Source organism: Lolium rigidum, chromosome 7 (assembly GCF_022539505.1).
Source record: "Lolium rigidum isolate FL_2022 chromosome 7, APGP_CSIRO_Lrig_0.1, whole genome shotgun sequence".
Taxonomy (NCBI): domain Eukaryota; kingdom Viridiplantae; phylum Streptophyta; class Magnoliopsida; order Poales; family Poaceae; genus Lolium; species Lolium rigidum.
In genome coordinates this window covers 26243015-26257152 of record NC_061514.1, presented here as the reverse complement: position 1 = coordinate 26257152, position 14138 = coordinate 26243015, and the positions used below count along the sequence as shown (strand labels likewise).

General features: G+C 46.9%; 1 protein-coding gene across 1 annotated transcript; it reads right to left on the bottom strand.

The window, feature by feature from the left end:
* Positions 1-11100: 11100 nt before the first annotated feature.
* LOC124676713 (NDR1/HIN1-like protein 2) lies at positions 11101-12218 on the bottom strand. Its single transcript, XM_047212750.1, has one exon. The coding sequence runs from the start codon at positions 12015-12017 to the stop codon at positions 11397-11399; it is 621 nt and encodes a 206-aa protein (XP_047068706.1). The 5' UTR covers positions 12018-12218; the 3' UTR covers positions 11101-11396.
* Positions 12219-14138: the final 1920 nt, after the last annotated feature.

The window sequence follows — 14138 nt, the reverse complement described above, 5'->3', positions numbered from 1 at the left end:
CAGGGTCCTATTTTCACACGAAGCTTCCAGAAGACCGAGGGGGAAAGGAAGTGGGGCCACGAGGCGCCGCCACAGCAGGGCGGCGCGGCCCAGGTCCTGGCCGCGCGGCCCTGGTGTGTGGGGCCCTCGTGTGGCCCCCCGCGTTGCCCTTCCGCCTACTTAAAGCCTTCGTGACGAAACCCCCAGTATCGAGAGCCACGATACGGAAAACCTTACTAAGACGCCGCCGCCGCCAATCCCATCTCGGGGGATTCTGGAGATCGCCTCCGGCACCCTGCCGGAGAGGGGATTCATCTCCCGGAGGACTCTTCACCGCCATGGTCGCCTCCGGAGTGATGAGTGAGTAGTTCACCCCTGGACTATGGGTCCATAGCAGTAGCTAGATGGTTGTCTTCTCCTCATATGCTTCATTGTCGGATCTTGTGAGCTGCCTAACATGATCAAGATCATCTATCTGTAATTCTATATGTTGTGTTTGTCGGGATCCGATGGATAGAGAATACTATGTTATGTTGATTATCAATCTATTACCTATGTGTTGTTTATGATCTTGCATGCTCTCCGTTATTAGTAGAGGCTCTGGCCAAGTTTTTACTCTTAACTCCAAGAGGGAGTATTTATGCTCGATAGTGGGTTCATGCCTCCATTAAATGCGGGACGGTGACGAGAAAGTTCTAAGGTTGTGGATGTGCTTGTTGCCACTAGGGATAAAACATTGATGCTATGTCTGAGGATGTAGTTATTGATTACATTACGCACCATACTTAATGCAATTGTCCGTTGTTTTGCAACTTAATGCCGGAAGGGGTTCGGATGATAACTCTGAAGGTGGACTTTTTAGGCATAGATGCATGCTTGGATAGCGGTCTATGTACTTTGTCGTAATGCCCAATTAAATCTCACAATACTCATCATATCATGTATGTGCATTGTCATGCCCTCTCTATTTGTCAATTTCCCGACTGTAATTTGTTCACCCAACATGCTATTTATCTTATGGGAGAGACACCTCTAGTGAACTGTGGACCCCGGTCCATTCTTTTACATCGAATACAATCTACTGCAATACTTGTTCTCTTGTTTTTCGGAAACAATCATCATCCACACTATACATCTAATCCTTTGTTACAAGCAAGCCGGTGAGATTGACAACCTCACTTGTTTCGTTGGGGCAAAGTACTTTGGTTGTGTTGTGCGGGTTCCACGTTGGCGCCGGAATCTCCGGTGTTGCGCCGCACTACATCCCGCCGCCATCAACCTTCAACGTGCTTCTTGGCTCCTCCTGGTTCGATAAACCTTGGTTTCTTTCTGAGGGAAAACTTGCTACTGTGCGCATCATACCTTCCTCTTGGGGTTCCCAACGGACGTGTGCTGTACACGCCATCAAGCAATTTTTTCTGGCGCCGTTGCCGGGGAGATCAAGACACGCTGCAAGGGGAGTCTCCACAATCCAATCTCTTTACTTTGTTTTTGTCTTGCTTTATTTTATTTACTACTTTGTTTGCTGCATTATATCAAAACACAAAAAAATTAGTTGCTAGTTTTACTTTATTTACTGTCTTGCACTCTATATCAAAAACACAAAAAAAATTAGTTACTTGCATTTACTTTATCTAGTTTTCTTTATTTACTACTGCTAAAATGAGTAATCCTGAAGTTGAAGTTCGTTCATTTAAGCAACAAGGGGGAGAATGTTTAAAAGATGCTTGGTTCTTATACCAATTTTGTTAGTATCCTTGAAAAGATGGACATGGAGAGAGTAAGGTACACTAATAATATTAATGATGGTGGGGAGATCAAAGCACCAATACCATGTAAGCTCCTAGCGATGAATGAAGCGCTAGAAAATAACTATGCTTGGCTTGTTCCTGAAAATTTGTTTGATGAGAGTAGCAAGCCCAAGACTAATGAAAAGGGAGCCGCTGAAACTTATGTATCCAACATATTATGCATGGTTGAGAAAACTCCCAACACCCCTGGTTATGATGTTGATACTTCGTCTCTTGATAATACTTGATATACACTTTCTGCGCCTAGCTGAAAGGCGTTAAAGAAAAGCGCTTATGGGATACAACCCATGTTTTTACTACAGTAATTTTTGTTTTCTATTTGAGTCTTGGAAGTTGTTTACTACTGTAGCAACCTCTCCTTATCTTAGTTTTGTGCATTGTTGTGCCAAGTAAAGTCGTTGATAGTAAGGTTCATACTAGATTTGGATTACTGCGCAGTAACAGATTTCTTTGTTGTCACGAATTTCGACCTGCCTCTCTGTAGGTAGCTCAGAAAAATATGCCAATTTACGTGCGTGATCCTCAGATATGTACGCAACTTTCATTCAATTTGGGAATTTTCATTTGAGCAAGTCTGGTGCCATTTTAAAATTCGTCTTTACGAACTGTTCTGTTTTGACAGATTCTGCTTTTTATTTCGCATTGCCTCTTTTGCTATGTTGGATGAATTTCTTTGATCCATTAATGTCCAGTAGCTTTATGCAATGTCCAGAAGTGTTAAGAATGATTGTGTCACCTCTGAACATGTTAATTTTTATTGTGCACTAACCCTCTAATGAGTTGTTTCGAGTTTGGCGTGGAGGAAGTTTTCAAGGATCAAGAAAGGGAAATGATGCAATATGATCAAGGAGAGTGAAAGCTCTAAGCTTGGGGATGCCCCGGTGGTTCACCCCTGCATATTTTAAGAAGACTCAAGCGTCTAAGCTTGGGGATGCCCAAGGCATCCCCTTCTTCATCGACAACATTATCGAGTTCCTCCCCGAAACTATATTTTTATTCCGTCACATCTTATGTGCTTTGCTTGGAGCGTCGGTTTGTTTTTGTTTTTGTTTTTGTTTGAATAAAATGGATCCTAGCATTCATTGTGTGGGAGAGAGACACGCTCCGCTGTTGCATATGGACAAATATGTCCTTAGGCTTTACTCATAGTATTCATGGCGAAGGTTGAATCTTCTTCGTTAAATTGTTATATGGTTGGAATTGGGAAATGCTACATGTAGTAATTCTAAAATGTCTTGAATAATTTGATACTTGGCAATTGTTGTGCTCATGTTTAAGCTCTTGCATCACATACTTTGCACCTATTAATGAAGAAATACATAGAGCTTGCTAAAATTTGGTTTGCATATTTGGTCTCTCTAAAGTCTAGATAATTTCTAGTATTGAGTTTTGAACAACAAGGAAGACGGTGTAGAGTCTTATAATGTTTACAATATGTCTTTTATGTGAGTTTTGCTGCACCGGTTCATCCTTGTGTTTGTTTCAAATAACCTTGCTAGCCTAAGCCTTGTATCGAGAGGGAATACTTCTCATGCATCCAAAATGCTTGAGCCAACCACTATGCCATTTGTGTCCACCATACCTACCTACTACATGGTATTTCTCCGCCATTCCAAAGTAAATTGCTTGAGTGCTACCTTTAAATCTCCATCATTCGCCTTTGCAATATATAGCTCATGGGACAAATAGCTTAAAAACTATTGTGGTATTGAATATGTACTTATGCACTTTATCTCTTATTAAGTTGCTTGTTGTGCGATAACCATGTTCCTGGGGACGCCATCAACTACTCTATGTTGAATATCATGTGCGTTGCTATGCATGTCCGTCTTGTCTGAAGTAAGGGAGATCTACCACTTTAATGGTTAGAGCATGCATATTGTTAGAGAAGAACATTGGGCCGCTAACTAAAGCCATGAATCATGGTGGAAGTTTCAGTTTTGGACATATATCCTCAATCTCATATGAGAACACTAATTGTTGCTACATGCTTATGCATTAAAGAGGAGTCCATTATCTGTTGTCCATGTTGTCCCGGTATGAATGTCTAAGTTGAGAATAATCAAAAGCGAGAAATCCAAAATGCGAGCTTTCTCCTTAGACCTTTGTACGAGCGGCATGGAGGTACCCCTTTGCGACACTTGGTTAAAACATGTGTATTGCGATGATCCCGGTAGTCCAAGCTAATTAGGATAAGGTGCGGGCACTATTAGTATACTATGCATGAGGCTTGCAACTTGTAAGATATAACTTACATAATACATATGCTTTATTACTACCGTTGACAAAATTGTTCATGTTTTCAAAATAAAAGCTCTAGCACAAATATAGCAATCGATGCTTTTCTCTTTGAAGGACCATTCTTTTACTTTTATGTTGAGTCAGTTCACCTATTTCTCTTCACCTCAAGAAGCAAACACTTGTGTGAACTGTGCATTGATTCCTACATACTTGCATATTGCACTTGTTATATTACTCTATGTCGACAATTATCCATGAGATATACATGTTATAAGTTGAAAGCAACCGCTGAAACTTAATCTTCCTTTGTGTTGCTTCAATACCTTTACTTTAATTTATTGCTTTATGAGTTAACTCTTATGCAAGACTTATTGATGCTTGTCTTAAAGTACTATTCATGAAAAATCTTTGCTTTATGATTCATTTGTTTACTCATGTCATTACCATTGTTTTGATCGCTGCATTCATTACATATGCTTACAATAGTATGATCAAGGTTATGATGGCATGTCACTTCAAAAATTATCTTTGTTATCGTTTACCTGCTCGGGACGAGCAGGAACTAAGCTTGGGGATGCTGATACGTCTCCGACGTATCGATAATTTCTTATGTTCCATGCCACATTATTGATGATATCTACATGTTTTATACACATTATATGTCGTATTTATGCATTTTCCGGCACTAACCTATTAACGAGATGCCGAAGAGCCACTGCTCGTTTTCTCGCTGTTTTTGGTTTCAGAAATCCTAGTAAAGAAATATTCTCGGAATTGGACGAAATCAACGCCCGGGGTCCTATTTTCACACGAAGCTTCCAGAAGACCGAGGGGGAAAGGAAGTGGGGCCACGAGGCGCCGCCACAGCAGGGCGGCGCGGCCCAGGTCCTGGCCGCGTGGCCCTGGTGTGTGGGGCCCTCGTGTGGCCCCCCGCGTTGCCCTTCCGCATACTTAAAGCCTTCGTGACGAAACCCCCAGTACCGAGAGCCACGATACGGAAAACCTTACTGAGACGCCGCCGCCAATCCCATCTCGGGGGATTCTAGAGATCGCCTCCGGCACCCTGCCGGAGAGGGGATTCATCTCCCGGAGGACTCTTCACCGCCATGGTCGCCTCCGGAGTGATGAGTGAGTAGTTCACCCCTGGACTATGGGTCCATAGCAGTAGCTAGATGGTTGTCTTCTCCTCATATGCTTCATTGTCGGATCTTGTGAGCTGCCTAACATGATCAAGATCATCTATCCGTAATTCTATATGTTGTGTTTGTCGGGATCCGATGGATAGAGAATACTATGTTATGTTGATTATCAATCTATTACCTATGTGTTGTTTATGATCTTGCATGCTCTCCGTTATTAGTAGAGGCTCTGGCCAAGTTTTTACTCTTAACTCCAAGAGGGAGTATTTATGCTCGATAGTGGATTCATGCCTCCATTAAATCTGGGACAGTGACAGAAAGTTCTAAGGTTGTGGATGTGCTGTTGCCACTAGGGATAAAACATTGATGCTATGTCCGAGGATGTAGTTATTGATTACATTACGCACCATACTTAATGCAATTGTCTGTTGTTTTGCAACTTAATGCTGGAAGGGGTTCGGATGATAACTCTGAAGGTGGACTTTTAGGCATAGATGCATGTCTGGATAGCGGTCTATGTACTTTGTCGTAATGCCCAATTAAATCTCACAATACTCATCATATCATGTATGTGCATTGTCATGCCCTCTCTATTTGTCAATTGCCCGACTGTAATTTGTTCACCCAACATGCTATTTATCTTATGGGAGAGACACCTCTAGTGAACTGTGGACCCCGGTCCATTCTTTTACATCGAATACAATCTATCGCAATACTTGTTCTCATTGTTTTACGCAAACAATCATCATCCACACTATACATCTAATCCTTTGTTACAGCAAGCCGGTGAGATTGACAACCTCACTGTTTCGTTGGGGCAAAGTACTTTGGTTGTGTTGTGCAGGTTCCACGTTGGCGCCGGAATCTGTGGTGTTGCGCCGCACTACATCCCGCCGCCATCAACCTTCAACGTGCTTCTTGGCTCCTCCTGGTTCGATAAACCTTGGTTTCTTTCTGAGGGAAAACTTGCTACTGTGCGCATCATACCTTCCTCTTGGGGTTCCCAACGGACGTGTGCTGTACACACCATCAGGGACGTCGCTCCCCAGCCGCGTCCCCCAAACGCCGCCCCCAAACATTTAAAATAATTTTTTTAACACATAAACCATTTATATCAAATGTAGCATATGAATAAAAATGTTTGCGAGGATTGTTTTCAAATTAAATTACAACAAACAATAAAACAAGTAATCAAATATAATAAATAGGGCTAGATGCTACATCAAGGTGCCACGGTATTTCCTTTGATCCTCCACAAATGCTCAACGAGATCAGCTTGAAGTTGCTCATGCACATTGCTGCCACGGATCTCGCGTGCATGGCGAGAAAATCAGCAAAATCTGCGGGCAACTCATGATCAACCTCCGCGAGAGGGCCTTGACACTCATAGGGACCAACATGTGACCTAACATGATTCTTGCGGTCATCCTCGATGATCATGTTGTGCATGATCACACAAGCCCGCATCACCTCCCACATTTGGTCGTGAGACCAGCTTAGAGCAGTGGTACCGGACAATGGCAAATTGTGCTTGAAGCACACCAAATGCCCGCTCGACATCCTTCCCGCAAGCCTCCTGTCGTGTAGCAAAGTGAGAATTCTTCGGACTCGATGGATTCGAGATTGTTTTGACAAAAGTGGCCCATTTTGGATATATACCATCGGCTAGATAATAGCCTTTGGTATATTGGTGGCCATTGATCTCATAGTTGCATGGTGGAGCATGCCCTTCCACTAGTCTGTCTGAACACCGGAGACCGCTGCAACACGTTGATGTCATTGTGTGATCCCGCCATGCCAAAGAAAGAATGCCAAATCCATAGGTCATAATCTGCCACGGCTTCAAGCACCACACTTCGCAATATCCATGACGCCCTTTGTATATACCTTGCCAAGCAAACGGGCAGTTCTTCCATGCCCGAGTGCATGCAATCGATGCTTCCAAGCATTCCGGAAATCCTCCGGCAGCATTTTGTGCCATGATCCTTGCGAGTCTCTTCCTCGGTTGGCCCTCTCAAGTAGTATTTGCCAAACTTTCCCACCACAAGCTCGGCAAAACTTGTACATGCACTCAATGGCGGTAGACTCACTCATGCGAAGGTAGTCGTCCCGTGTATCGGCGGGTGCTCCGTATGCAAGCATCCTCATGGCGGCGGTGCACTTCGAATGGACGAGAACCCGAGAACGCCTACGGCGTCGACCTTGAGCTTGAAGTAGGGGTCGAACTCTCGAACGCCGTGGAGGATATTCATGAACATGCCCTTGCTCATCTCGTACCGGCGCCGAAAATTGTCGGCATGTGTTGCCCCGTCGGCGAAGTAGTCGTTGTGCGGCATGGCATGCCCCTCCATCCTCTGCCGGGGCTTCGACTTCCTTCTTCCCGGCCTTGATCCTCCGCGGCGCGGCCTCTTCCTCTTCTCCGCCTCGGCGTCAAGCATGTCCCGGAGGGACGCGATGATCGGCAAATGCTCCCGCGAGTCGTCGTCGAACGCTTGCTCGTCCTCCGGCAGCGGGGCAACCATCTCATCGTCGCTGTCCATGGCTAAAGCAAAATCAATGGTTAAAATTGCGCCGAGGCGGACGACGCAACAAACATCGGCCAATCGCGCCTACCGGCAAGTCGTCGAGCACCTTACGTGCGCGGAGGTGGGGCGGATTTGACGGCGCGTTCGGGACGCGCGCGGCGACGCGGCGGCGGCGGCACGACCGGCGGAGCCCCGGCCGCGACAACGGTGCCGACTCTCGGCAGAGATCGGATGCCCAAACGGCCGGGAAATCCGGCGGCGGCGGTGGGGTGGGAGGCGCGGGAAGGAAGGAGCGACGAGAAAGAGGCGCGAACCAACGGTTTATGCAAATAGTCGCCGACATGTGGGAGCCCGCCTCGCTTTCGTTGTGTCCGGCGTCCCCGGAGCGTCCCCGTGGGACGGGGACGGGCTCGGGGCGCCGGACACCGTATCGGGCCGCGCCGGACAAAAATGGGCTTTGGGGACGCGGACTGAACGCTTTCTGTCCGCGCCCCCAAATCCCTTTGGGGGACGCGACTGGAGATGCTCTTACAATGGAAAAGTTGGCGTTCACGCCGAAAACGTCGACAAAGAGAGGTGGTTTGTGAAAATTCCTCGAAGGATGGAAAACTTGGTCTCTGTCTAAGATATTCAGATATCGCGGGAGCAGAGCACGTGCGTTCGGATTGCCGCGGCGGCCCACCACGTTGAGTTCTTGGTGTTGTTGCCACTTCCTTGACCACGTGCTTGCGGATTGCCCGGCCAACGTGGGAGGTGATTATCACATGGTGTGTTGTCCTGCGTTCCGCGTGCAAAGCAGCGCACAACGGTAAAAACTGATGGTGCGTGCTCTGTTTGATGGAAGAGGTCTGCTAAATAATCTATTTGCCGGATGCAGCGAGAGTAAACTAATGTAATCCATCCAATCCAAAATAAGTGTACATATTTTAGTTCTAGATACATCAATATTAGTGGCAATTAATATGAATCAGATTGAGTATACATTTTGTACTACATTAGTATAATTTTTTTGATCAGGGGGAGTACTATGTTTGACAATGCCAAAAAATTAATACTTAGGCAGTGTTTGGATGCTTAGAATTGGGCTCTGAATTGGAGAATCTGGAATTGAGGGCCGAATTCCGCTGTTTGGATGTGCTGTGTATTGGGTTCTGAAATCACAGCCCAATTCCGTGCGTACCCCCCGCGGGCCAACTTAACACATCGCTCAATTCAGAGGTCCACAGCTCTGTATTCGCTCTGAATCGGTCATATCGTCTCTCTCCCCAAAACACGAGTGCGAGTACGAGGACTCGCTCGCCTCCAGTCGTCGCCCTCGCCGGCGAAGGTGTCGCGCCGGCGCCGCTGGGTAAGCTCCGCCGCCTGCCCTCTCCCCCTCCTCCCACTCCGCCCGCCTTCCCCTGCCCGCTCGCCATGCGCCAGCCCTCCGTGCGCCCCCTGCCGGCCGTCGTGCCAGCCCTCCGTGCGCCCCCAGCCGGCCGCCGTGCCAGCCCTCCGTGCGCCCCCAGCCGGCTGCCGCTGCCAGCTCTTCGTGCGCCCCCAGCCGGCCGCCCCGTCCCTGCCAATGATGTGCTACCGAGGGTCTTCTTCGTGCGCCCCCAGCTGTCCCCATCCGCCGGCGGGTCTCGATTTGGCCAGCAGCACGGCTCCTCTATGGAGGCTTGGGCGTGCGTGCTCTGTCTCACTCGATCTAGTCTGACCTGAGAGCGTTGATCTCACCTCGATCTGATATGTATATTTCTAGTTGTATGATGTTCAATCCCTCAATCTGATCTATAGATCACGCTGTAGGCTGTAGCTAGCTGTATATTTTATATTTTATACATTTAAATTTTGCAGATTCTGAGTACAAGAACTAAAATGAGGATAATTATTCACTTTGTGCTATTTGTGAGACATTATGTATCCATTTTGTGCTATTTTTTGTCATGTGTCTTATATTTTCTGGATTATTAACATATTATTGTGTGAAAAATAATATTGAGAAACTTCTGAAATATACTGGTTTATTTTCATTCATATTACAGAGGTTATATTATTCAAAGTCAAAAATACTCTCATTTCCACACATGTGACATCCAAACAGCATTTGGTATTCCATTGAAATCTGAATTCTGTAGCTGAATACCACGCGCATCCAAACACTCTTTGTGGTATTCCATTGAATTGGTTGATTTGGTTTTCCATTGCCAATTCAATTCAGAGCTCAATTCATTGCAACCAAACACAGCATTAGAGGTTTAATAAGTTTAGACATATTTTTGCTTATATCTTATCTAATTATGTGATAAGGATTCAACATTGGAAATCGGAGAGAGGTACACAATTTCTACTATCTGCAATAGAAGGGCCACATAACTTGTACATCTATCTGAGCGGGGTGATCTATACAGTCGCATGGATTTTATCACCTCTCAGGCCATGAAAGGTGCACAATGAACGCCACCTAGTCTGAGACGTGACGGTATGAGCGCCATCACATGATACAACGCCATCACATGATACACGGGAAAAAAGAACTTTGAGGGCTTTTGATTCATATGATGGAAAAATCACATGAATAGGGGAAAAAATATGATTTGGATGCCATGGCTGATTGAATCCTATGAAAAGATAAAGTGTGTTTGATTGTAGCAAAATTATTTTTCATGAGGTATGATCTCATGTTTATTTTCTATAGGACTTACACTGCAAGATTTCTATAGGATATGTTACTATAAATCGCAAGATATGTATAGAATATTTTCTCATAGGATGCAAGTCCTGCACAATTCCTATACTATAAATCGAACGAGCCCTGAGGTGCACTGACTGCGATCAATGTTGACAGTGCTTTTTTTTTATTTTGAGGGAAACGTTGACAGCGCTTCCTACTGCATCCTGCTGTTTGGCTGCACCCACGATGGGAATCGTGCCTATACTGAAACAGTTGGGGTCGCTAGGCTGCCATTGTGGTCTTGGCACCCAGCGTCAGTTGGAAGCGTTCCAGATTCAGAGATGGCTGACCTGGCTCGAGTTGGACGCTTCCGTCAACTGGTGGGCAAGCGACCATTACTCGTTTGTCTGGGCGACAAGGACGCGCACCTGATCTGAATCCGAACAAAACAAACGCTGGCGCCACCGGCACAATCACGCTACTAGTGTCTCGCTTTTTCACCCGCACTGAAAAGGCCTAGCCATTTTGCTCTTTCGGACATGTTAAAAAGTGGGCAAACTTTTTCGTTTCGTGTGCGCTACTATCGCTTCTTTCTTGGCATGCGAATTTCATCACGAAAAGCCGCATCCGCGACAATGTCAGTTGGATTCAGTCGAAGAGAAAGGAGTCGTACAATTACTGCAATCTCACTAATCTAACTGAATCAGAAGGCATCATTACCAGGGAATTCCGGCATCATAATAGTAGTATAAACTAATAATGGACAAATCTGAATATATATGGTGAACATATCAACACAGATGCAAGGAATAGCAGGATCCCAAAGTATAACCGATAGAGTACTGTATGATAGTACTAGTAATAAAAAGAACCAAGCGAACAGGTAATGGATGGATCGATAATATGTGCATGCTAATCGAATGCTATAGCAGATAGTCTTCTAGATAGGTAAACCACCACCGAAAATCTCTAGCAGGAAGATGTACCACGGCAGAGCAGATCCCCCAACGAATCAATCAATCAGGAGCAGCGAAAGAGCCTGGAATCAGAACCAGACTTTGCAGTCGACGGGCTTGAAGGCGGGCGGGGAGGCGGCGCCGGGGGCGGGTAGCGAGAGCGGGCAGCTGATCCGGGCCCGGGGCCCGCGCACCTTGAAGGACCAGACCTTGACCCGGAGCCTGGCGTTGAGCTTGACCTCGACGTCGAACGCGCCGGCGGACTGCTGCGTGCGGAAGTTGGCGGCGGTGACGTCGCCCTCGAGCACCTGCTGGCCGCCAAACACCGGCGTGAGCTGCCTCGACTCCTCGGTGCCCTGGTAGAACGAATCAATGGGCGCGAACCCGAAGCGCTGGCCCTCGTAGAGGGCGAGGGCCTCGACGTTGTCGTAGTAGAGGCCGACCCGCTTGTTGGGGTTGCGGACGGTCATGGCGACGGTGAGGTTGTAGGCGAGCGCGGAGGACGGGGAGAGGGTGAAGGTGGCGAGCGAGGCCGAGTCGACGGTGGCGGCGATCATGTGCGGGCGGAAGATGAAGTAGAGGACGAGGGCGAGGACCCCGGCGATGACGAGGAGGGTGATGAGGATGCTGCAGAGGCAGCTGAAGAGGCCGCAGGCCAGGCACTTGAAGGGGCAGCACAGGCACGACGTGCAGCGGCTCGCGGCGCCCATCGCTGCCGGAGGAGTCCTTGGGTGGGTGCTGGGTGTGGAGATTCGGCGGGATTCCGGTGACGGCGGCGAGGTTGGGGGCGAGATTTGTTTGGGTGGGATGGATTTGGTGGATTTGTGGTGGCTGGTGGGTGGGATATATAGCAAGGGCAGGGGGATTAACTAGACGCGGTTGTGTAAGCGCGTGGTGGCGAGATTAATTGACTCTTCTTCTTCTTCTTCTGATGGAAACGGCAGGTGTGATTTTGGGATGGAAATCAATCGTTGGTGATTTGGGGGAAGGTTTAGGGGTGGAAGAAAGATCAATAGTGGAAGGCGCGGGGAAGAAGGTATGGGTAGTGGAGGCGTGGGATTGACGGCCACTTGCGTGGTCGTGGGTGGAGTTGTAGCCGTTGTGGCTTGGCTTGGGGTGGGACGAAGCCAACAAACACACGGTTGGGTTGGTTTGACTCGCTTGGCAGTTTCTTTAATTTTGTGGAGTACTACCCAGCTCGATTCGATTGGCTGCTTGCCGTTCCACCCTTCCTGACCTGCAACCTGTGCTGATTTCCTGCCAAATGTTGCCTCCTCCCACAAAAACTTTTGCAACCTCAAATATGATTGTGGTTCGTCAGAAATCAGCACGAGAGGAACTTTGGTCGATCTTTAGTTTTTTTTATTATACAGTAACAAACTTTCAGTTAACAAGGGTCTATTTTCTTTAGAAAGTTTGACAAGCATATGGTAGCTTTTGGTTTGATGATACAAAAATAAAGAGAAATATTTGTCCATCTCTAGTTTTTTTTCTTACAACAGTTGAACCCAAGTGCACTTTTCTTCTCATTTCCCTCACAAGTTATTTCTTCTCTCCGCGACCAATTCAACCTGCACCGGTGCCAAACATATTTCTCCAAGGATCAAACCACTATAGTGAACACTTTTAACTCCAATGAGGTTTCCTTACTTGCACTCTTGTACGTCTTCATTTTCTGTTGTGGCCTCTCGACTCTTATGTCATCATTCTTCTTGCGTCGTTATCAGCCACGTCTAACCACTCGAGTGATACCCACCCCCGCTAGCCGCGCACTCCCTCAACCTCTCGCTCGCCACCGCCACTATCACCGCTCGCGCATTGCTCTTGACACATCCTACCAGCCATAACGACTGGCAATATCTCTTCTCTCAGCTCTATAGTTTCTAATGCGTCCCGCCGACCTCATCTTCATAGTTTCTATAACGACTAGCGGTGTCTCCATCCCATCATCTTCATAGTTTCCAGTGCGTCGCACCGCCCTATGTTGCACGGTGGTGGTACCCTGCAGTTGGGCAGCTAAGCATGTCGGGCTGCTGCGTGGTCCCGGTAGGCGGTGGTGGTGTACCGGTCGGCCTCCTTCTGCAAGCGCATCGTGTCAGGTTCGGCAACAACATGCAAGTGTGACTAGGAGTGCTGCCAAACTGCAACGCTTGGACAGTGGGACAGCGACCTCGGGTTAAGTGGTGGTAGCCTCCTCCTTCGTCGTGGTCAGCCGATTGGTGGCTACTAGCAGCGCGCCTTGGTGTGGTGGATCTCAAGATCCCACGCCGAGCAATGCCACTTGCAGAACAGCTAGAGCACGTGGTGTTGTGTTGTGTTATGTCGTGTATCGATTTCCGACCACTTTTTGCATATAAACTGGTCAATTCATTTCTTCTATATCAGTGGAAAGGTAAACCTTTTTCCATGTTTAAAAGAAACAAAAATAAAAACTCAAACTTAATTGGTGCTAGTAAATAGAGGCGAGGGGGAACGAGGTAGAGTGCCCCTAAGCAGACAACTTCATCATCAATATTTTTGTACCATTAAGCCGTGGATGATCTACTCCTGGTTGGATGTTTGACAAAGGATGGATGGATGGTTTTTTTTTTTCATAAGTGAGCATCGCCCCAGCCTCTACATCAATAGATGCTTGTTTTATTAACCAAAAATATGAGTTCAACATAATTCACTCATTACAATAAATCAAAACGTAAAGTCGATACTAGTATCAACCAAAAGAAGACACGACCTATCGAAAAGCTATCCATTTGCTATTCTATTAAGATGCCGCCACCTAGTAGCCTGGAAAAGGCAGTCATGGGCAACTGCTAGCATCCGGTTGCACCTAG